Consider the following 22,028-nt stretch of genomic DNA (forward strand, 5'->3'; position numbering starts at 1 on the left):
AAGGTGAACATGATGATTTACGGGTAAAGTGCCCCTGACCAGGAAGGGAGTTTCAATCTGAAAATTTGCCCACTCACTGAAACTAATTAAAGGTCATAGAAAACTAACTCCAGTCTCTAATCCATCATGATCAAGAGGTCATGTGCACATTCTCTAAAACAAAGGAAAGCAGGACCCAACAAGCCATATGACACTGTACGCTCAGTCTCCCAGGAGAATGACTCAATCCCGACCCTCAACTGAGGGACCTCACTTGCACCAGGGTCACACTTTCCAGACAAGCTGGAGATATGCGCGTTCCTCTTGGGGACTTTCAGCGGGATCTCAACAGGTCTTTTGGCAGAATGGGCCCTTACACATGCCCAATGTGGAGCCCAACATGGGGCTTGAATTCAACACCCCTTGAGCTGAGATCAATAGTTGGACATTCAACCTAATGAGCCACTCAGGCACCGTGAGGTTTGTAGTTTTAATTCTATCAAGTTGGAGTGCAAAGGCAGCAAGTGCGTCATGTCTCTCAGTCATTGTATCTGGACCCGGGCCTTAACAATCTGTTCAACTCTATTACTCTATTTGGGTAAACAACATTTTCTTCTTTTCCTGACTAGAACACTATTCTGTATTCAGAATCACTTTCTCTTTGCTACTGCATGACCTCAAATTCTCCACCTAACAGGGAAGGAAGCCAGCATCACTTTATCCCTAGCTTATGTAGTGAATTCTCTTTATCTCCCGTATTCTCTAGAGATTGCTTTAAAAAAAATCTAAAAATTTCTCTCTCCCACCTTGCATGAGAGCCACAGAACATGCCATTCTGTCAGGCCCTACGCTGAAGCACTTGTATCAACACATAAAATGGAAATCATTTAAATATTTTGTCTTCATTGACTGTACCTTAGAATTTTAGCCTACTAGATTTCAAAGCACCTGATGATATCCATGAACCTTGAGGAGATACCTGTAATCACTGAAGAGGCACTAGTCTTTATTTTTAAGAACTCACAGTTGATGGGAGGGGGGTACTAAATATTGTAATTAGCACAATTCTACCTTCCTGATAAAAATCTGAGTTGATTTTCTGATTAAATATTTGCTCAGCTACCAAAGCTCTTTGATTATACTCATTCTTTCACGCACTTTTTCTATGATGGTGACTTTCATTGTTCCATCCTTCAGTGTGCCCAGGCGCCTCTGTCTCACATGTAATAACTGTTTAAAAAATGCTGTTTTTGATAGTATTACACTAATAATTAAGAATTGGTCATTCTATATAATCCTTTCAACTCCACTCTGAGATACCAAACCCATAAGAGGAATTAGAAGTGAAAGAGGTTTATTAAATCATCTAGCCACTTCTTCTCTGCAATCATGGTTCTATTTACATCTAATTATTTCTTCTCATATTTTAATGCTCATCTTCTCAGAAACTAATTTTAAAAACTGCAATCCACTGCTCTAATTTATCAAGCTTGTTCTCTTAAATTCAGAAGTCCATCCAGCTTCAATCTGTAAATTTAATTAACACTTCAGTCCTCCTATAAGTAGTTAATCAAAAAATTGAACAATGTCAGCTCAAGAGGAATGCTTTATAACTAATTTGAAAAATCTTAACCTTACTGTACATAGCTAAATGAATTTAAATTGGATTTTCCAAGGTGCCTTGAACAAAAAAGTGCTATTAAATCATTATTATGGCTGAGTTTTTTCTTCTTTAAAAAACAGTAAGTTTATTATAATGTCTAAAAAAGATAATAGTGCTAAAGTACCTTCTCTGCCAGTCTTGTGGCTTGAACTTGAATATCTGATCTTGAATGGTCATTGTTGTTTTCCAATAGAGAATCCACAGAAAGTTGAAAATCAGCTACCTCTCTAAAGACAAATTGAAATAGAAAAAGCTATTATGCCTTAAAAATATTACTAGTATAACAACAACAAAAAAGATCAACCATTATGGGTTCTCCACATGGATACAATTTTATGAAAGGATTATGCCTTTAAAATATAAAGCAAAGAAATTAGAAAGATCACCTTGTATTTATTTAGAACTTTATCTTCTAAAATTCTTCCTCTTCTATTATATAATCATAGTTTTACAATTTGAGATAGGTAGTTCAATGTGTAATAAAAATTTTAATTGATATACAGACATAATTACCCATGTTTGAACATCTCTGATATTTAACAAGAAACTAGAGAATAAAACTCTATGGGCAGAATAAATGGATTAAACTACTGTCTAGTCCATTGTCATTGACGAAAGAAGGTATTTTAGAGGGGCATAAATGACTTCATTCTGTTGCAGAATCTGGTCTGGATCACCCAGAGGAAGAACCAAGCGGCACTCAGAGATCTTGGAAGGGCGGAGGTTTACTTTACACGGGTGGGCTCAGAGGAGATCATTCTCCAGAGGTCTGAGCCCAGAGCATTAGCAGAGGGAACAATTTATAGCCAGTTACTTCCTCATTCCTCATTAATCAGGGACAGGTGTTTCCTATTCACCCTGTTGGCATCTTATGGCAGATTTTCCCTATCATTCCCCCCTTTGATGCCCATTTAAACAGATCTAGTCTGCATTAGAGGGCATCATCTTTTGATTCTTCAGCTGAAGGTGCCCTGCTCTTACTGGCTCCAAATGGGGCTCAGATTAGAGGCAATCAATACCAACAGAACGTCCTATTCATAAGAGGAAGTGAGTGAAAACAGGAACCTCTCGCTGTTTCCCCAGTTTTCTGGGGTAACCTCTGCCAACCTGATGGTAAAGAGTAAGGACAGTCTATCTTATCGAAACAGCAATTCCTTAAGCTTCTGCTGTTCATAGACCAGCCAGCTTCTGGGGTGTGGCTGGAGCAGGGCTCAAGATCCTAAGAATCTAGGACTCTCCAAAAGGTCACTTTGAGTGGGTTCATCGGACTCGGGTCAGTCTTTCAAGTTTTGGGGCTCAAGATTGGCCCTCCTGATTCTGGAATGGTGAAACCATGATATCGGTGAACTTGAGGGCAGTACGGGTGGTCAGAATAACAGTATGAGGCCCAGTTCCACTGTGGTTTGAGAGGGTCTTTCTTCCAATCTTTGACTCAGACAGAGTTCCCTGGTGGGAAAGGGTGTACAGGGGATCCTAAAGAGATTGGTCCCTCTCATTGGTATATATCGTTGTAACTTATTTAGAGTGGCTCCTAACACTTGAAGTTGTTCTCTTATTCCCTTATTCCCTATTTGGTGTAGGTTCCCTGGGAGACTCCCTAGACATGGAGGGCACCATCCATATATTAGTTCAAAGGAGGAGAAACCTTGAGTTCCTGGTGTGCAACAGACATGCAGGAGGGCCAGGGTAACAGGTCTGGCCATGGGAGGTCTGTTTCCTGACAGAACTTGCCTTAGGTTCCTTTGAGGGTGTGGTTCATTCTCTTTACTTTCCCTGAGCTTTGAGGCTGGTAAGCAGTGTGAAGCCTCCAAGTGATGTTGAGGGAGCTGGTTAAAGTTTGTATAATGTTCGCCACGAATGCAGGTCTATTACCACTGTAGATTGTGGCCGGCAGGCCAAACTGGGGGACAACTTCTTTTAGGGGGACTTTAGCTACCTCCTGGCTCCGTTCTATCCTGGTAGGGAAAGCTTCAACCCATCCAGAGCATATACAGACTATTACCAGGAGGTATCAAAATCCTCAACTTGGCTGGACATCTGTAAAGTCTATTTCCATATCTTCAAAGGGGGTAGGCTCCTACCCTTGGACACCTGGCAGGGGTCACAGCACGAATCGGGCATTATTCCTGGTGCAAGTCACACACTGTTCACTTATCGCTCTACATAATGCTGGCAGCTGGCTGATGTAGTATTGCTTTTTGAGGGGGGCCCTAATGCAGTTTTTCCTAGATGGGTGAATTGATGGTATTTGCCAACTAGATGCCCTCTGAGGGCCGCTGGGATAAAGATGCACCCATCTAGCAGTTTCCACCATCCTTTCTTGGTCTGGGTGGCCCCCTCAATTTCAGCTCATTTAATTAAAGTCACAGTTTGGTCCCCTACTTTAATTTTGACCGTGGGCTCATGGGGGTCAAGAAGTGAGCCAGGTCCCTCTTAATCTGAATCTATTCCTGCTAGCCCTATGAGGGCTCTTTTCCACGGGGTTCTTTTACATTCCAACTGGGTTTCTGAGACTTTCTCTGGTTGGGACATTTATTTTTCCAATGTCCTTTCTCCTTGCAGTAAGTGCATGGAACCCTTGCTAAGGAGGTCCTGGGCTTCCCCCCTTTTGGTGGTGGGACTTTCTCCATCCTTTCGTACTCCTTTTCCTTTAAAGCAGTGGTGAGAAGGCTCACTCCTCATCTTTTTCTCGGTTGTGTCCTCCTTGTTCATGTAGACCTTGTTAGCAACCTTAATCAACTGCATGACAGACATTAAATCGAAACCCTCAAGTTTTTGGAGCTTCCTTCTGATATCTGGGACGGCTTAAGCCACAAAAGAGGTGTTAACCATCTGTTGGCTTTCATGTGCTTTGGGATAAAAAGGGGTGTAAATGCAGTAAGCCTCGCATAGCCTCTCATGATAATCCCCGGGAGATTCCCCTTGCTGCCGAGTGATTGAAGCTATCTTGGTCATATTCATGGGCTTCGCAGCCCCTGCTCGGATCCCCTGGAGGAGAGCCTCTTGGTACCGGCAGATGTAGACTTGTCATTCTTCTGCAGTGAAGTCTTATGCAGAACAGCCTTCAGGTGTGGCATTTCTAGCGAGGTGCCAGGATCAACAACCTTGGCTGGTGCATGTTCCTTAAGGTATTGCCAAGCTCCTCTCGTAATTCTCTGTCTCTTCAGGGTTACAGTGCGGAGCAGCTGTTGGCAGTCTTCCCAAGTTGGTTGGTGGGTCTGGAAGAGGGACTCCATTAGGTCTATCATTGCCTGTAGTTTTTCCAGAATACGATGGTGTGTTAGGTTTCCAACTGAGATCAGCAGTGGAGAAAGGCTGGTAATACATCATGGAGCAGCCAGGCTGCAGGGTTCCATTTTCATCACGTCTCTCAGGTTTCCTTCATTCTAGGATCCCGGCCAGCGCACCAGTCTCTCATACCGGCAATTGGAGAGCACCTGCACTTGGCTGAGGGTGCAATCTGGCCACTGGTCCAGAGGAGAGAGGATCTGTCGAGTCCAGAAGTGAGTGAGTATCAGGAGCCAGGGGGTCAGGTTCTGAAGGTTGGGGGAGCATATGGTGGTGGCAAAATTGGTTCTTACTCTAGATCACTAGGGGGAATTTGTGGAGGTCGGGACCTCTGTACCCTAGCCTGTCCCTGTTCTTTGCAGGCAAATCGCACCCAAGGGCGGAGGTTTTGTGGAATCTCTAACCAGGAGTTGATATACAGGAACTGATCAAGGTAACCTGGGTCTCTGGTAACAGCATGCCAGATGCGGCAGATCATTGGAACATCTAAGGTTCCCTCTGAGGATGATCCTACCCCAAAAGTGGACCATTCCAACTCACACAGGGTCCTTAATTTGCTGGGAGTCATCTTAATTCCATAGTCTCCCAAAAAAACCCTCCTCAAAGTTCTCAATCATAGTTTCAAGAACAGTGGGTCTGCTTTGTCGCAACCCCATTAATGTTTCTGTGAGGCAGTGTGGCAAAAACGGACAAAGGGATAGGGGTGCCCCCTCTAAAGAGGAGACCAGTCAGATGCCGGTCTGGCCATGTCCTGAAGGAACTTCGATGATGCTTAGCCATAGTGGTCTCCACTTTGTGACTTACACGATAGGAAACTATTTTAATGCTGCCATAGACTGTATGCCATTCACCACAGAATCGGAGATCCACCCACTCAGACTCTGTAGGCTTTTGGGGACCTTAAGGGTGCCCACCCATGGAGCCACAGAATGGAACCCAGCAGGCAAGCCAGACTGAGTTGCACATTCACACTCACACACCAGAGGTTATTACATTCCCTCCCACAGAATTCCTACAGATGAGACCACTGAGGTCTCCAGGGAGTGATCAGCTCCCCCTTCTACCACTATGGGTGGGCAGGACAGGACAGATTTAGACCCCAGTTCTTACCAGTTTCTGACATTGGTTAGAGATTCTCACTTGCCAAGTCTCCATGAGTCTGGTGGGACTGGCGTGGCAGGCCAGCCCAAGGTGACCGAGTTGGAGACTGCTGAAATTAAGGCAAGGCGCACCTTCTCCTTTTCGATTACTCATTCTGTCACCGCCTCGCCATTTTCCCAAACCGGTAGCAACAATGGGACAGCCGAGGATGGGTGTCCCAGTCAGGGAACCAAATGTTGCAAAATCTGGTCTGGATCACTCAGAGGAAGAACCAAGCAGCACTCAGAGATCTTGGAAGGGAGGAGGTTTATTTTTACACGGGTGGCCTCAGAGGAGCTCATTCTCTAGAGGTCTGAGCCCAGAGCATTAGCAGAGGGAACAATTTATAGCCAGTTACTTTCTTTTTTTTTTAATTTTTTTTAATGCTTTTTATTTATTTTTGAGAGACAGAGAGAGACAGCTGGAGCAGGGGAGGGTCAGAGAGAGAGGGAGACACAGAATCTGAAACAGGCTCCAGGCTCTGAGCTAGCTGTCAGCACAGAGCCCGACACGGGGCTCGAACCCACGAACCATGAGATCTGACCTGAGCCGAAGCCGGACGCTTAACTGACTGAGCCACCCAGGCGCCCCAGCCAGTTACTTTCTTATTCCTCATTAATCAGGGACAGGTGTTTCCTATTCGCCCTGTTGGCCATCTTACGGCAGATTTTCCCTATCAATTCTTATCACTCTTGAAACTCAAGGACAGGGGCGCCTGGTTAAGCCTCCGACTTCAGCTCAGGTCAGATCTCACAGTTGTGGGTTTGAGCCCCACATCGGGCTCTGTGCTGACAGCTAGCTCAGAGCCTGGAGCCTGCTTCGGATTCTGGTCTCCCTCTCTCTCTGCCCCTCCCTGCTCATGCTCTGTCTCTCTCTGTATCAAAAATTAAAAAAAAAAAAAAAAGAAACTCAGGGACATGCCTAAAATATTCTGTGTGATGTTTCACATTACATTAAAGAGCCTAGTCAACAAAGACCATTAAGAATTTTCTTAAGCCTCAGGTCATGATCTCCTGGTTTGTGGGATTGAGCCCCGCTTTGGGCTTGTACTGACAGCATGGAGTCTGCCTGGGATTCTCTCCTCTCTCTGCTCCTCCTCACCCTCCACCCCCACGCATGTAAGAACGACAACAAAGAATATTCTTGAGCCATTTCTGCACTGAGTGTGAAGCCTGCTTAAGATTTTCTTCTTCTCCCTTGGCCCCTCCCCCACTCACATATACTCTCTCTCCTTCCCACCCCCTGCAAAAAAAACCAGAAAACAAACAAACAAACAAAAAACTATAAGAATTTTCTTGAGTCTTAATACATTACCAACAACCTAGTAGGGATTACACTTACCAACCTAAACTCATCCACTGACACTTGAGCTGTAACTGCAGACTATTAATCAGTGTCTGTGTGATCTTAAGTATTTTGCTTAAACTCTAGTAAATGGTGATGATAATGGTACCTACTTCACATTGTTGCTGAGAAATTAAGTCCTGATTAAGTAATACTAATCTTATTTCTGATGTTAAATAAAAATGTTAAACAGTCCTGTGTCCTGAGCTCTGGGGACATGGCCATTCAATTTTTCCATAACAATTCAACTTCTTAAAAATTAACTTTAATTGGGGAAATTTACATAAGGTTTGAGTGTATTTATTCTTACCAAACCACTCTGATAGTTTAGCCAAGTATTTGCGCCAATAATGTGGGGAATTGAAGAAATTAGTTTAACAAGATGGGAATAACATATGAACACACAAAGATTTAAAAAAAAATTAAATTGTTAACATATTGGGTATTGTTCCTTGTTATTCTTCTGTGTTTTCCTGAATTTTCTTAAGATGGTCTGTTTTTGCTTTTATGATAGAAAAATTAACATAGCTGTCAAAATAATCCACTGTGAAGAAGGAAAGTGGGTACGGGTACAGAGGAAACACAACTAGCTGTGCGCCAATGACAGTGAGTGATGGCACCCAGGGGTTCCAGAAACTATTCCCTCGACTTTTATACGGTTTATAATTTAAAAAAAGTTTAAGAAAGAAATAGCTACCTTTCCACTGCTTCTGCGGAGTTGCTATTGTGGTGTTAGAGTGAAATTCATAGGCTTGAGTATTACTGGCTGGTAATAAGGTAATTAATTCTACACACTATGATCACTATTAAGCAGGAATTCTGCCACAGTTGAAAATATAATTGAGAGAACTAGGCGATGAAGAAATTGATTTATAGGGAATTAAACAAACCATACTAATAACAACAAAAAGGACTTAATTCTCCTAACAATAGCATTTTAGAATAAAATGAAAAATACACGTCTTTTGTATCCTTTGTAAAGAATACTAAGTTTATGATGGCAAAGCAGTAGAGATTCTTTTTATTTTAAATACATTTAATATGCCGAATTTTAGACTTGTAGCCTAAAAAGAATTTAAAATCCTCCCTAATACTGATTTTCTATAAACCAACCAAAGGTACAGTAAAGTATAGAATCAATTAAAGCAGAGCTACCCAGGGGCGCCTAGGTGGCTCAGTCGCTTAAGCCTCTGAGTTGCGCTCAGGTCATGATCTCCTGGTTTGTGAGTTCGAGCCCCGTGTCGGGCTCTGTGCTGAAAGCTCAGAGCCTGGATCCTGCTTTGGATTCTGTCTGCCCATCTCTCTGCCTCTCTCACGCTCATGCTCTGTCTCTCTCTGTCTCTAAAAAAAAAAAAAAATATATATATATATATATATATATATATATATATATATATAGTTACCCAAAGGAGCTCCAGGTAGGCAAAGAAAATCTTATTCAAAAAATGCGCCAAGATTGTTCTGGCTTTTTTTTGTTTGTTTGTTTTGTTTTTGTTCAGGCTTATTAAAGGTCTTTGAAACATAAAATAAAAACATTTTCATTATTATGCATAATGCCATTTACATACTTTATGAAGTAGGTAACTGGCTTGGAATATTACATTAATTAATGTGGAATTATGAGATCCCCTTGTCAGTCTTTGTCTTTGTTCTTAGAATTCAATATAAAGTTAGTTGCGGCAGGCCACTTTCAAGATACTTTGTTTCAACAAGGCAACAAGTAGCCATTCTCTCCCTCTTCCACTTATTTGTCCTATTCTGAGAACAGTCATATTCATCCCACCCTATCTTAAAATCCTGACAAAGTTTAGGGGATAAAACATTAGGATATAATGGTACTTATAATTATATCTTTACATCTTTCCAAAGCTTAGGGTTAAATGCCTACTATGTAGCTAATTTCTTGTCATTATTATTTACCAAAAGGGTATTTTGGTTAGATTTTCTAGCCAAATGGTAAATAAGTATCAATTAGATGGCCCAAACTCTCAAAAAGATAGATATCTTCCTGTATCCAAGAAAGCAACTATGGCTTATATGTAACCAATAGTTCTCTATCACTGGGAGTTCTCAGATGGAAACAAACAAAAAACGCAAACCCCACAAAAGTCCTATCAAGTAAATACAAAGCAACAGTATTCCAGCATCAAGGTGTATAATCTTAAAAATAACCTTCAAAAACCGTGAAGTTCTAACCACAATCTTAGTTCTTTTATTTGCTATCACAGAATTTAATTTTGACCTTGTTCCTAATTTTTCTTAAAAATTGTGACATAATTGTAGTTAAGCATAAACATCAAACAACACAAGAGTTCTAATTTAATGTATCAATTAGAGTACGTACAATACAGATTTTATTATTTAAGTCAACGATAAATAGGTTACATCATATTCTATGGTTAATTTCAAGGTCTATTCTATTAATTGAAGAATAATTTTTTTGTATATTGACAAAGTTAACAACAATTTAAATTGTTATAAATATACTTAACTCTTTTCTGGAAATTGGAACTGCAGATATTGACTTGATCAAGTTTTCTGGTGGAAGATCCAATACTCTGGAAAGCTAAACATTAAAAAAAACAGAAGATGGTTATTATATTTGTACCATATTCAGTGGAATACTACTCATCAATAAAAAGAATATTCAGATACTTAACAACTTAAATGAGCCTCAAATGCACTATGCTAAATGACAAAACCCAGACTTAAAAGGCTATATAGTGTATGATTTATTTACTTGACATTTTGGAAAATCCAAAACTGGAAGGATGATGAACAGATAGATCAGTGGTGGCCAGGGGTTGAGTGTTAAAGTAGCAAACAGAATTGTTCACCAAAAAAGGATGTTTTGCATTTGTAAATTAAAAAAAAAATGGTATTGGGGCATCTGGATAGCTCAGTCAGTTAAGAGTCCAACTTTGGCCCAGGTCATGATCTTGGGGTTCATTAGTTTGAGCCCCACATCGGGCTCACTGCTATTGAATGGGGAACATTGGGGCAAGCTGAGGGCAATATACAGGCTGGCACCCCCTCCCCCCCCACCAAAAGGAGTATGTGTGATATTCCTCGGACACTCCTGGCTACCCAAGAACAAAGGAAAGGGGTTTAGTGCTTGCCATAGTAATGTGGGAAACTAAGGCAAATGAAAAATTAAATTCCCTTTCTGCCTATAGCCCATTGAAACTGGCAGAGTGACCTCCCTCTAGGAGCTCAGCTGTCTCAATGACAACACTTTGCTAGGGGCAAAAGGGAATCTTAGCTTAACAGTGTCCCAACCTTGAGAATCCTGTTAAGTCTACTTCATCTTAACTGCCCCCAGATATATGCTGGCAATCATACTCCAAGCTTATGGCCCCAATATGCATCTGATGGATTACATGACTGAGGTTTTATTAAACAGTAAAAATAATGGTGTTTCCCTAGGAATAGCTAGCCCCTCAAGGTCCTGGACATCTTGCTTCTAAAATACCTTAGAGATTTACTCTATCCCTAACCCCCTCCAACCTGAGGGTATATAATGAGTTACCCCTCACAACTCCAGTGCAGCTCTTACTGCCCATGGGTCCTGTCCCCATGCTTTAATAAAGTCACTTTTTTGCACCTAAGACATCTTCAAGAATGGCCATCACCCTGAACCCCCCACCATCACCCTGAAACTTCATCACTATCAGCACAGAGACTGCTTTGGATCCTTTGTCCCCCTCTCTCTGCCCCTCCCCCACTCCCTCTCTCACACAAATTAATTAAAAAATTAAAAATAATAAATTGTATTTTATTATTTATTTTTTAAATGTTTGTTTATTTTTGAGAGAGCAAGTGAGCAGCGAGGGGCAGAGAAAGAGGGACACAGAATCTGAAGCAGGCTCCAGGCTCTGAGTTGTCAGCACAGAGCCCAACATGGGGCTCAAACCCATGAACCGTGAGATCATGACCTGAGCTGAAGTCGGATGTTTAACCAACTGAACCACCCAGGCACCCTTATATTTTCTATCTTAAGTACTACTGAAGTCTGCTGGAAAAAAAAAAAACAAAAAACTTACAGAGGTAAATTTTAAATCATTTCAGCTCACAAATAAGTTGTGAACATAGGCAATCAAATGTTTACATTTAAATGAACAACACAAAAAACTTTATTTCTGGCATAAAAAGAATCTAACTACACAGTACAGTGCTACTTGGCAACAAATTTTTCTATAAAGTAAATTCTTCCTAAATGTAAATTCTAACACCAAGTTATATTCACATAAAGACATAAATATCAAAATAGAAAATACCTTCAATAGCAGTTTTACAAAGGCACAAAAACATTCTTACAGGATGTAAATTAAAAAGCCAAAATAAAGAAACTGAGGGAAAAGGAGAAATATGGGGAATTATTGTTTACAATGGGCACAGAGTTTCAGTTTTACAAATGAAGAGTTCTGGAAAGAGTTGATAGTTATGGTTGCACAACAATGTGAATGTACTTAATGGCACTGAAATGCACATTTAAAAATACTTAATATGGTAAATTTTATGTTGTATAGATTCTCCCTTAATTAAAAACAAAACAAAAAACTAAAGAAAGATTCTGGTATGAAGTAGTGGAAGGAAGTGTTCTTTATATAATCTCCCACCTCCTGCTGATTATCAAATTAAAATGAAAAGGATGGAAGAATGGACAGGAGAAAGAAAGGTTGGTAGCTAATAAATAGGGAAGATTCTTGGTTCTCCAGCAACAAATATACAGGATAGGCATTGCCCGAAGTCAGAAACTTCAAAAGTGACAGCCAAGGAAAGAAACAGCAGATTTTGAAGAGGAAGGGAGCAGCCTTGTTTGGCAAGGCTCCTAACTTGAATTAATAATTCTCATTAGTACTCCAATCAGGAGAGAAAAAAAATAAATTATTTTATTTGACATGTTATTTATATGACTAGAGGGAGATGCTACAGAGCTATGGGAGAGAATGAGTAAAAGAGAGAAGTGAGTTCCAGTACTTTTCAGAAGTGAAGATTCTAGAGCAGCACCCTAAAGTTCTCTCCATCAAAACAAAATATATTCCCCAATTAAATGGAACAGATTCTTCTTTTTCTCTTGAGAGAGAGAGAGAGAGAGAGAGAGAGAACACACATAAGCATGCAAGTGTTAGCAGGGGATGCGGGGTGCAAAGGGAGAAAAGGAGAATCTCAAGCAGGCTCTTAATGCCACCATGAGATCATGACCTGAGCTGAAATCAAGAGTCGGATGCCTAACCACTGAGCCACCCAGGTGTCCAACCAGATCCTGATATGGTTTTGATGAGCAGTAAGAATCAGAGGGGGAACTTTTATGGGAAGATGAAAAAAATATTAGAGCTAGCCAGCAAAAATTTAATATGCCAAGTCAGAGTTCATGAGTAATGTATACAAGTCACTGTGACCGACCAGAAAGACAGAATGGAAAGCCCTAGAGTTTATATTTTTGTAATCATAAAAGCAAGGTGAGCCAAGAACAAATCTTATGGAGAATGAAGTCACCCATGCAATGCAGGAACTAACAAAGTGTGGGCAGAGCTGTCAAGCATGCTCAAGATGAAAAGAAGGCAAAATAAGCAAACTGAAAGGTGGGGGAGGGAGGAGAGGGAAGAAGAGAAAGTCAAAGAACTCTTGCCTAGGGGGTTCCTGGGTGGCTCAGTCGGTGACGAGTCTGACTTCAGCTCAGGTCTTGATCTTGTGGTTTCTGAGTCTGAGCCTGAACAAGGCTCTGTGCTGACAGCTTGGGAGCCTGGAGCCTGCTTCAGATTATCTCTCTATCCTCTCTCTCCCTCCCCTGTCCATGCTCGCCCTCTCTCAAAAATTAAAACAAACAAACAAACAAATGAACACAAAAACATTCATCCAAAGTGCTTCAAGATTTGTGAACGCAATAAGGATTTTAAAGACAGAAAAAGTTAAAATGGGAATCCAAAAATTAAATATAAGTTGATAATTATTTTTCTTATAGAATTAAGAAACACAAAGTAACAGTCATAATTAGAAGAAAGACACAGAAGGCTTACAATAATGAGAGAATACAGATTTTTAAAAAACACAAATGAAAGGGGCGCCTGGGTGGCTCAGCTGGTTGGGCCTCCGACTTCGGCTCAGGTCAGATCTCACATTCATGGGTTCGAGCCCCGTGTCAGGCTCTGTGCTGATAGCTAGCTCAGCTCTGTGTCTGCTTCTCTCTCTTCCCCTCCCCCTCTCATGCTCTGTCTCTCTCTGTATCAAAAATAAATAAAACATTAAAAAAATAATAAAAAATACAAATGGAAGTGGAGAACGATAAAATCTGTATAAGATAATCCAACCTTTGGATAATTGGTGTCCCTAAAACACAAAAGGAAGAGCAGCAAAGAAGCAAGCAGACAGGAAAATAGGTACAATGGTTCTCTAGCACTCCAGTAGCAGCAGGATAAAGAAACAAAACCCAAAGCCACACTTCAAAAACTGACAGCTAAGGAAAGATGCAAAATATTCTGAAGCAGAATGTAGCAGTCTTGTGTAGCAGACTTCCTAACTTGGTCTCTCTTATCAGAAACTATAGAGATTAATCAACAAAACCCATGAAAACCAAAAAATATTCATATATATCTTGGCTCTCACAAAAACAAGACCTGAGAAAAGACCTATGTGCAGGTAGTTTATTTGGGAGGTGACTCCTGAGGGCATGACAGATTGAGAAGAGAAAGGAAGGAGAAAAAGTTAAGATGGTGCTGTTAAGGTCACTGCTACAGGCAATGGGGACTTAATTTCCATGGTACCTCCTAAGAAGCACACATAGTATCTACCAAAATTGTCTATCCAAAGATAAGAAGCAGGAGCTTCCATTCCCCATTGATTGAGGGCTGTCTTTTTTTTTTTTTTTTTATGTTTACTTATTTTTAGGAGAGAGAAAATGCAAGCACTAATGGGTGAGGGGCAGAGGGAGACAGAGGATCTTCATGAAGCAGGCTCTGTGCTGATAGCAGAGAGCCTGATGTGGGGCTCAAACTCACAAACCACACGAGATTGTGACCTGTGCCGAAGTCAGACACTTAACCGACTGAGCCATCCAGGTGCCCGTGAGGGCTGTCTTTGAGGGTGTTAACTCTGCCACACTTGAGCTTACTATAGGCTGGAACCAGCAGGCTATTAGACTAGATGAGGGGCTGTTAGAACTAAGTGATTGGGGTGGGGGTGCCTGGGTGGCTCAGTCGGTTAAGCATCCAACTTCAGCTTAGGTCATGATCTCACAGTTTGTGGGTTTGAGCCCCGTGTCAGGCTCTGTGCTGCCAGCTCAGAGCCTGGAGCCTGTCTTCGGATTCTGTGTCTCCCTCCCTCTCTGACCCTATCCTGCTCATGCTGCCTCTCTCTCAAAAGAAAATAAAACATTAAAACAAAAATTTTTTTAAGAACTAAGTGATTGGGAAGCAAATGTGAAACTGGTCACACAAGTGGCAGCTAGAACCTAGCAAGGTGTGACCAAGGTGATAGGAAATAAGGCAGAATGCTCAATAAAATGAAAAATTTCCCTGAAATAAGGAGCCAAATTTAAATTGTGGTATATTACTGCAATGGCACACAGCAGCAAAATGAAAGAACTAGACCTCTTCATGCATCATTATGGATACAACTTTTTTTTTAAGAGACAAAAAACCTAAGTTGCAGAAGGATGATTACAGTTTGATTACTGTGAGAATGAGCCCACTGACCCAATCAAAGGAAGGATGGGGAGACTTGGAGCACAGTGAAGCAAGGCTTGTAATCAATGTTCCTGCAAGAGCGGGTGTCTGAGGGACAGGCACACAGAGGGCAGTCACAGCAGACAATTTATTTCCTAGTGTGCAAGTCCCTCCCCTGGTTCCTCATTGGCTGAGCACTACAGAGGTTACAGCCTTACCTGGAAGTCACCTATGCCCATGAAAGGCCAAAAAGTAGCCTGACTGGAAGAAATGTATATTCCTTGATGTGATGCAGAGACTTCAGTTCTTTGGCGCATGCTCATTGCAAAGTCTGTGAAAAATTAAGCCCACAAAATGGAAAGGGGAAGAACTGTCTAAGGGTTTGAGACTCAGTGTAGGAGGGTGGGTGGTGGTTGGTACATATTTTCAGTAGGTTGTAAACCTATTGTTAACTAGAAAGCACAGCTTTTATTTGGTATTTCTGAAAATGAATTATCTTGCCTAATTCGCACAATTTCCACTTACATAAAATTTAATAACTTGCAAAAGAATACTATGTAGGGATATATTCAAAGGTAGAAAAGTGACATGCACAGAAATAATATACACAAGACCTTACATGTGAGGAAAGAGTTTTTGGCCAGGGATAGGTACCCAGGAGATTTTAATAGTATTTAAGTTGAGTGATGGGTACATATTAACTATATTTTTCTTCATGATTAAATATTTTATTAAAGAAAAACTGAATATACAGATCAATATAAATTACTATGTCAGAAAGGTATAATATGGAAAATTTAACACTGAAACACATTCTGCTTAAGTTACAAAATTCAAAAAATAAAGAACCCAATCAAGAAAACTCCAGGGATGAAATAAATGTACCATACTTTGTAGCCATATTATTATCTAACCACAAAGACCATGATCTGGGTTAAAGCAAATAATTTAGCAATGATATTATACACAACTAGATTCACCCACAGGAAGAAGCTGTAAACCGATATGTTTGTTTCACCTGCTCAGTTGTTTTTTTTTTATTTTTTTGATTAATTTTTTAAATGTTTTATTTATTTTTGATACAGAGAGAGACAGAGCATGAGAGGGGGAGGGGCAGAGAGAGAAGGAGACACAGAACCAAAAGCAGGCTCCAGGCTCTGAGCTAGCTGTCAGCACAGAGCCTGACGCGGGGCTCGAACCCACAAACATGAGATCTGACCTGAGCTGAAGCCGGAGGCTTAACTGACTGAGCCACCCAGGCGCCCCTCAGTTGTTTTTTTTTAATCTGAACTGCCAACATATGAACATTCGTAAGTTTGAAAATAATACTGGATTGTTGTATGCATTTGCATCTGTACTATCCATTTCCAGAAAATTCTAAATCAGAACTAAAGAATTTGGTGTTATTGCCTTATTTCTAAAATAAAGATTTTTTATATTATTTCTAAACATGCTAATTTTCTCATGATATAAACCTCCTTTTGATACTTCTGGGGTTATTTTACCTGAGAAGTCAAAATTTCTTTAAAACAACAAATTAAAAAAACAAAAAGACACCACGACCCCTCTGAAAGATCTGCTCATAAAAAAAAAAAAAATCCAGCCAATTAAGCCATACCTCAGGAAAAGGATGGGCAGGAAGCACCTTGTCCAATTCAATGTAAAATGAATAGAAAGCAAGTTGCACAGATCCAGTTAATAGACAACAAGTGCTACAGACTTTGAGAAAGTTACCCAAACAAATTAGGAAAGGTAGAGGAAGTTATACCAACTACAAAAGTGCTAATGGCCTTATTTCTAATGGCAAGGGTTGATACTATCTAAATTTGAAGCATCAGACATTTTAAAAAAGACTCCAAATTGTGAGGACTCATTTAGGAAATATAGCAATAATTCTTTGAATTACATTTTGGTTTCTTTTTCTTTAAGCGCAAACAAAACTGTTTTAATGTTTTCAATTTAAAAACAGCATTTTGTTTATGGGTACATGGGGAATCTTAATACTATTATACATTTAGTAGTTGGACATTTTCTGTCATAAAATTAAAAAAACCCTCAAAATAAAAACCCATTATAATACAGCCCAATTTTTGTAAAAAAAGCTTATATACATTCTTCCTTTTTTTTTTTTTCCTGTGTGCATATCCTCAAAGAAATACATCTAAAATAAAGGTCAACCAATGTTGATAATGATTACTTATGGAGGAAGTTTTTCTTTTAATTCTTTGCACCTTTTTGTATTGCTTAATTCTTTACTATGACCACACATTGTTTTGCAAAAATGAGATTTTTTTTCTTTACCAAAACATAACTTCATATAAAAGTACTGTTAAAAAAATTACTTTTGGAAATGAAGCCATAGGGTTCAGATATGTGGCTTTCTGGTTATCTAACTTCACATGGGACTAAAACATTCACCTAGAATAATGGATAAAATTGGTTCCCCTTTATAAAGGCTCTGAAACTGCAGTGGTATAAAGGAGGAGTTCAAAATACCTTAACCTCAAAATTAAGAAGCAATGTCAAGTGGTCGAATGTCAGAGAGCATGGCTTTTAATTCACCTACATTCTCATAGGTCTACAATTATTCTGGAAATCGTAAGATTTTCTTTTTTTATTTAAAAATTTTTTGAATGTTCTTTTATTTATTTTTGAGAGACACAGAGAGACAGTGTGAGCAGGGGAGGGTCAGAGAGAGAGGGAGACACAGAATCCGAAACAGGCTCCAGGCTCTGAGCTGTTAGCACAGAGACGTGGTGCTTGAACCCACAAACTGTCAGATCATGACCTGAGCTGAAGCCAGACGCTTAACCGACTGAGCCTCCCAGGTGCCCCCACAAGATTTTCTTTAACTGTCTCTGGACTTGGATTTAATGCTTTCTCTCATGAGAATGTGGCTACGGGTTTCCTTACATATTTCTTTTCTTCTTTCCCCTTCAGATAAAGGTGTTTTTCCTGGTATTGTCCTTCACCCAAGACTATCACAGGTAAAACAAGGGCCTACTGATAATAACCTACTTGAAATGTCAAGATGATGAAAGAAAGAAGTTCTACAGAATAAAATATACTAAAAATTACTCAATAGGGATAAGATAATAAGACGAGAACAACACAGCTCAAATTTTTAAGAGAAATAAATCCACAAAATATTAAACACATTCCTTGAGAAGTAAACTAAATAACACAAATGAATAAGGAGGAAATCTGAGGTTGAAAGGAAACATTTAAGAAATTATCAAAAGTGAAAATCCACACCTGCCAGATCTGGTTTGGGAACTTAAAATCAGATTCTAATGTGTATATAATAACGGCTAATATGTATCGAGTGCCTACAATGTACCAGATACAATTCTAAGTCTTAGATTTGGCAATATAGCATTAGAGATTTTAATAGACTCTTTGACTCCCAGGGTATCCAGTATGAGAAAGCACATTAATTGACGAGCTTGTGGTCAGTTCTCAACCATTCCTTTTCCCTCAGACACACACAATTCCTACCCCTAGTACCCAATTACTGGACACAAAGCCAAAACCAAAAAGAAAACAAAAAAAACACCTCTATCATTCTGGTTCTAGAGAGGTTCTAAATTCAGTTAGGAGTTAAACTTACCAGGTTCAAGATCAAAAATCCCTGGTAATTTCATAAAAACTCTAATTTTGCTAATAAAAAAGAGATCCTTATGCTTTAGCAATCATACAGGTAGCAGAACTGATAACAGTCCACAGTCACGAGTCTTAAAATTCTTAAAATTTTATCAATCACTCTTCCAGATCTTAAATTACTTAAACTGTCACAATTATCCCTGGTTATTCCTTACTTCTGACTCTCAGATATAACCAGGTCACGTAGAAACATTTGCCAGCAAGAGCCAGTGCACAAGCATGCCCAAATTTGTACAGACTTTCTTCAGGTACAGGTCTAGATCAACTCAGACTCAAACAGGCAGCAAACCTGGTAACAACGGAAACTTCAGGGTTCAGAAGAGAACTTCCCAAAAGATTTGGAAGGCAAGTTATGACCAACTGTCTATAATGAAAGAAATTTACCATAGCTCTTGAATAACTTGGTAGTTTTAAGCAGGACGGAATGCTGGTGGGCCCGTTAGAAGAGCTCGTTAGGAGAGAAGTATACACCTAGACAATTCAGTCAGTCCTGCTGTTCACCTGAATGTGGTTGAGAATCTTCTCAACATAAATATTTCAGCTTCAGACTAGATGACAGCAACTGGTCATCAAATTGAATTGCTCCTTGAGGCCATACCTGAAATCTGATAATGGCACTCATCAACAGTCAGGGAGGTCTATCTTCTATTAACCATTAGTGTATCTCCTCTGTCATGTTATGTAAATATAAACTAATGAGAAGAGCTTAAGGCCACTTAAAATATAACAATTATACAACTAAATGCAGCTTGTGATTCTATACTGGAAAAAAAGACGAAAAAAATCAAAACTATACTTTAGATACAAGTATCATATGGCTATTCTGTGAATCTAATTCTGTACTCTGGCCGGTTAAGATAAGATTTGTTCTTGGAAGTAAATAATTAGGTATTGACAAGGAGCAAGCTTTATGAAACCTACTCTCAAGTGATACATAAAAAATAAGTGATATAAATCGAATGATGAAGCAAATGTGGCAAAATGCTAATAACTGGTGAATCTGGATAAAGAGTATATGGAGTTTTTTGCATTATTATCATAACTTTTCCATTATGATAATTCCATCAGAATTAAAAGTATAAAAAAAATTAAAATGAACCAGCTGGATTTATTTTAAACTTAACATTAAAATCTAAGTGAAAAGACAGAAAGGAAAACAAATCCATACTCTGTCATTATGTTTCTGAGCCAGACATAGTACTGAACATCTAAAAAAAAGGTTATTCTATAGAATACAAAGAATTAGAACTTTCAGTCAAAAAGCTGAGTTGGTAGTTCAACTCTACAATTTGGTTGCTCCGTAACTTAAGGTTATTCTTTTATCTTCCTGAGTTTCAGTGTCCTCCTCTATAAAATAGAGACGACACAAATAGGATGACTGAGAAGATTAAACAATTTAACAATATCAAGTACTGTACACTTAGTATGCATACCACAGTCCTAAATGATGGGAGACAAATCCCTATGTGATTTCTAGGTTTCTGTATCTTGTCAACATGGCATAAAATCTTTTCAAAAGATGCTTGTGTAGCAAACAGATCCATAACACATAAAGAGTGTCCCACTGCAGAGCAAAGGGGAACATGCCTACTACCCATCTTAAAAGTCCGGGGCTCCTCTCCAGCACACTGCCTGTGCAGGTATCATCTGACCTTCCTCACATTGCCCTGTGGGAAGAAGAGGGGCCTGGGGAACAGATACAAGAAAATGTTGATACTCTGGCTACTACTATTGCTGTGAATAATATAATTCATTTCTCATCCAGGGATCTCATGTTTTCTGCCAGCATCAGCATCTGCCAGTAGGGTAAAATCACAAACCCCTCACAGTTCTTGACACTATACACTGTTAACATATATGTCCTTAGATCTTATCAGTAGCCCCCAAAAGTTCAGCAAACAGTGCATGGTTACAAGTGAGATATTCCACTAATGGTAGTTATTATTGTCTTCATCACCATTAATCCTTGCAACAATCCTGTAAACTTGGAATCAATACCACCATGTTATAGGTTAACCTGCCAAGAATAAGTCAGTCACACAAATGGAGGGACTACAATTTTAATCCTTTCCACTTTTACCATGTTATCTCACAGCTTAAAAAATTATGAACTCATTTGGTGAAGCTGCAAACTTTGTATTACATCACCAAAAGCTACCTATTCTTTAAATAATTATTAAACATCTTCTATGTTTTAGGCACTTTGTTGGTGTTAGGGAAATGTGAATCAAATATACTATCTTCATGAAGAGAAAACATACACCAAAACAAGTAAACAACTAATTCCCAAGAATAATTAAGTAGCTAATGAAATAATTGTTAACTCATAAGTGTTACGATGGAAGCTAACAAGGGTCTGAGATAGAGAGCAACTGGAGGACACTTTTCAAACTATAAGTTGTCAGTTGGGAATCAATTCAGTGAGTCCCAACCAGGATTTTCTGAAAAAGGTAGTATAGAAAAGAATACACTTTATAAGTTAAGTATTATTTTGTGAAACTTCAACCATGCACAAGGGGTCATGATATAAAATCATTTCCTTTAGGCACAGGGAATAATCTACCATAATGGTAATGGAAAGGCCTTGCTTTGTTAGAAAAACAAGATCAACAGTGTGGCTAGAATCCTGCAGAAAGGAAGAACAGTGGTATGAATTGATGTTGGAAAGAAAGATGTTATGGTCCTGGTAGAGAGTTTGTGCAATGCAGTTTTAAACAGATAAGTGATGTGACTTGATTTACATTTCAGAAGTCACTTTTCAGGTATAAGGAGGATGGATTTGAGGGATAGCAAGAGTGGAAACAGACCTATCAGATTGCTGTTGGAAGTAGCTTGATTTGGGAAAGAAAGGGCAATAGGGAGAGAAGAGTGGATGGATTCAAGATATTATCTTGAAGGTAGAGTCCAAAAGATTTGCTGAAGTGAGGTCTTAAGAGGCATACTCGACCTGGTGAGGTGATCCAGATCCAGTCGACCAACTTGAACTGATTCCTCAAAAAGACTCTGACTCCACAGATCTCCAGCCCTGCTCGAGCCACACCCTGGAAGCTGGCTGGTCTAGCACGGCAGAAGACTGAGGATTCATCCGTCCAATAAAATGAACTGTCCTGCCTCTTTGCCATCGGACTGGCAAATGTTGCCCCAGAAAGCTGGGGAAACAGCAAAAGTTCCTGATAGGATGTTCTGTTGGTATTAATTGCCTCTGATCTGGGCATGGGATTTTGACATAGCAAAAGGTAAGGGGAGCCTACTCCTTTACCGCCAGACTCTAATGGGGGGTCCTCAAG

The 22,028-nt window shown here is 39.7% G+C and overlaps 1 protein-coding gene across 2 annotated transcripts in view; it reads right to left on the bottom strand.

The window, feature by feature from the left end:
- The window catches only part of RARS2 (arginyl-tRNA synthetase 2, mitochondrial), a 70,267-nt gene that overhangs the window by 45,369 nt on the left and 2,870 nt on the right, over positions 1-22,028 (bottom strand). For both annotated transcript variants that reach the window (XR_003911019.1, XM_029945218.1), the window contains exons 2-3: positions 9,907-9,980; positions 1,767-1,869 (exon numbers count right to left, since the gene is read on the bottom strand). Coding sequence is in view for 1 of the 2 variants with exons in the window: in XM_029945218.1 (XP_029801078.1) it covers positions 1,767-1,869; positions 9,907-9,980 (177 nt within the window). In the remaining variant the exon portion in view is untranslated. The remainder of the gene's footprint in view (positions 1-1,766; positions 1,870-9,906; positions 9,981-22,028) is intronic.

Source organism: Suricata suricatta, chromosome 7, assembly GCF_006229205.1.
Source record: "Suricata suricatta isolate VVHF042 chromosome 7, meerkat_22Aug2017_6uvM2_HiC, whole genome shotgun sequence".
NCBI classification, from domain to species: Eukaryota; Metazoa; Chordata; class Mammalia; order Carnivora; family Herpestidae; genus Suricata; species Suricata suricatta.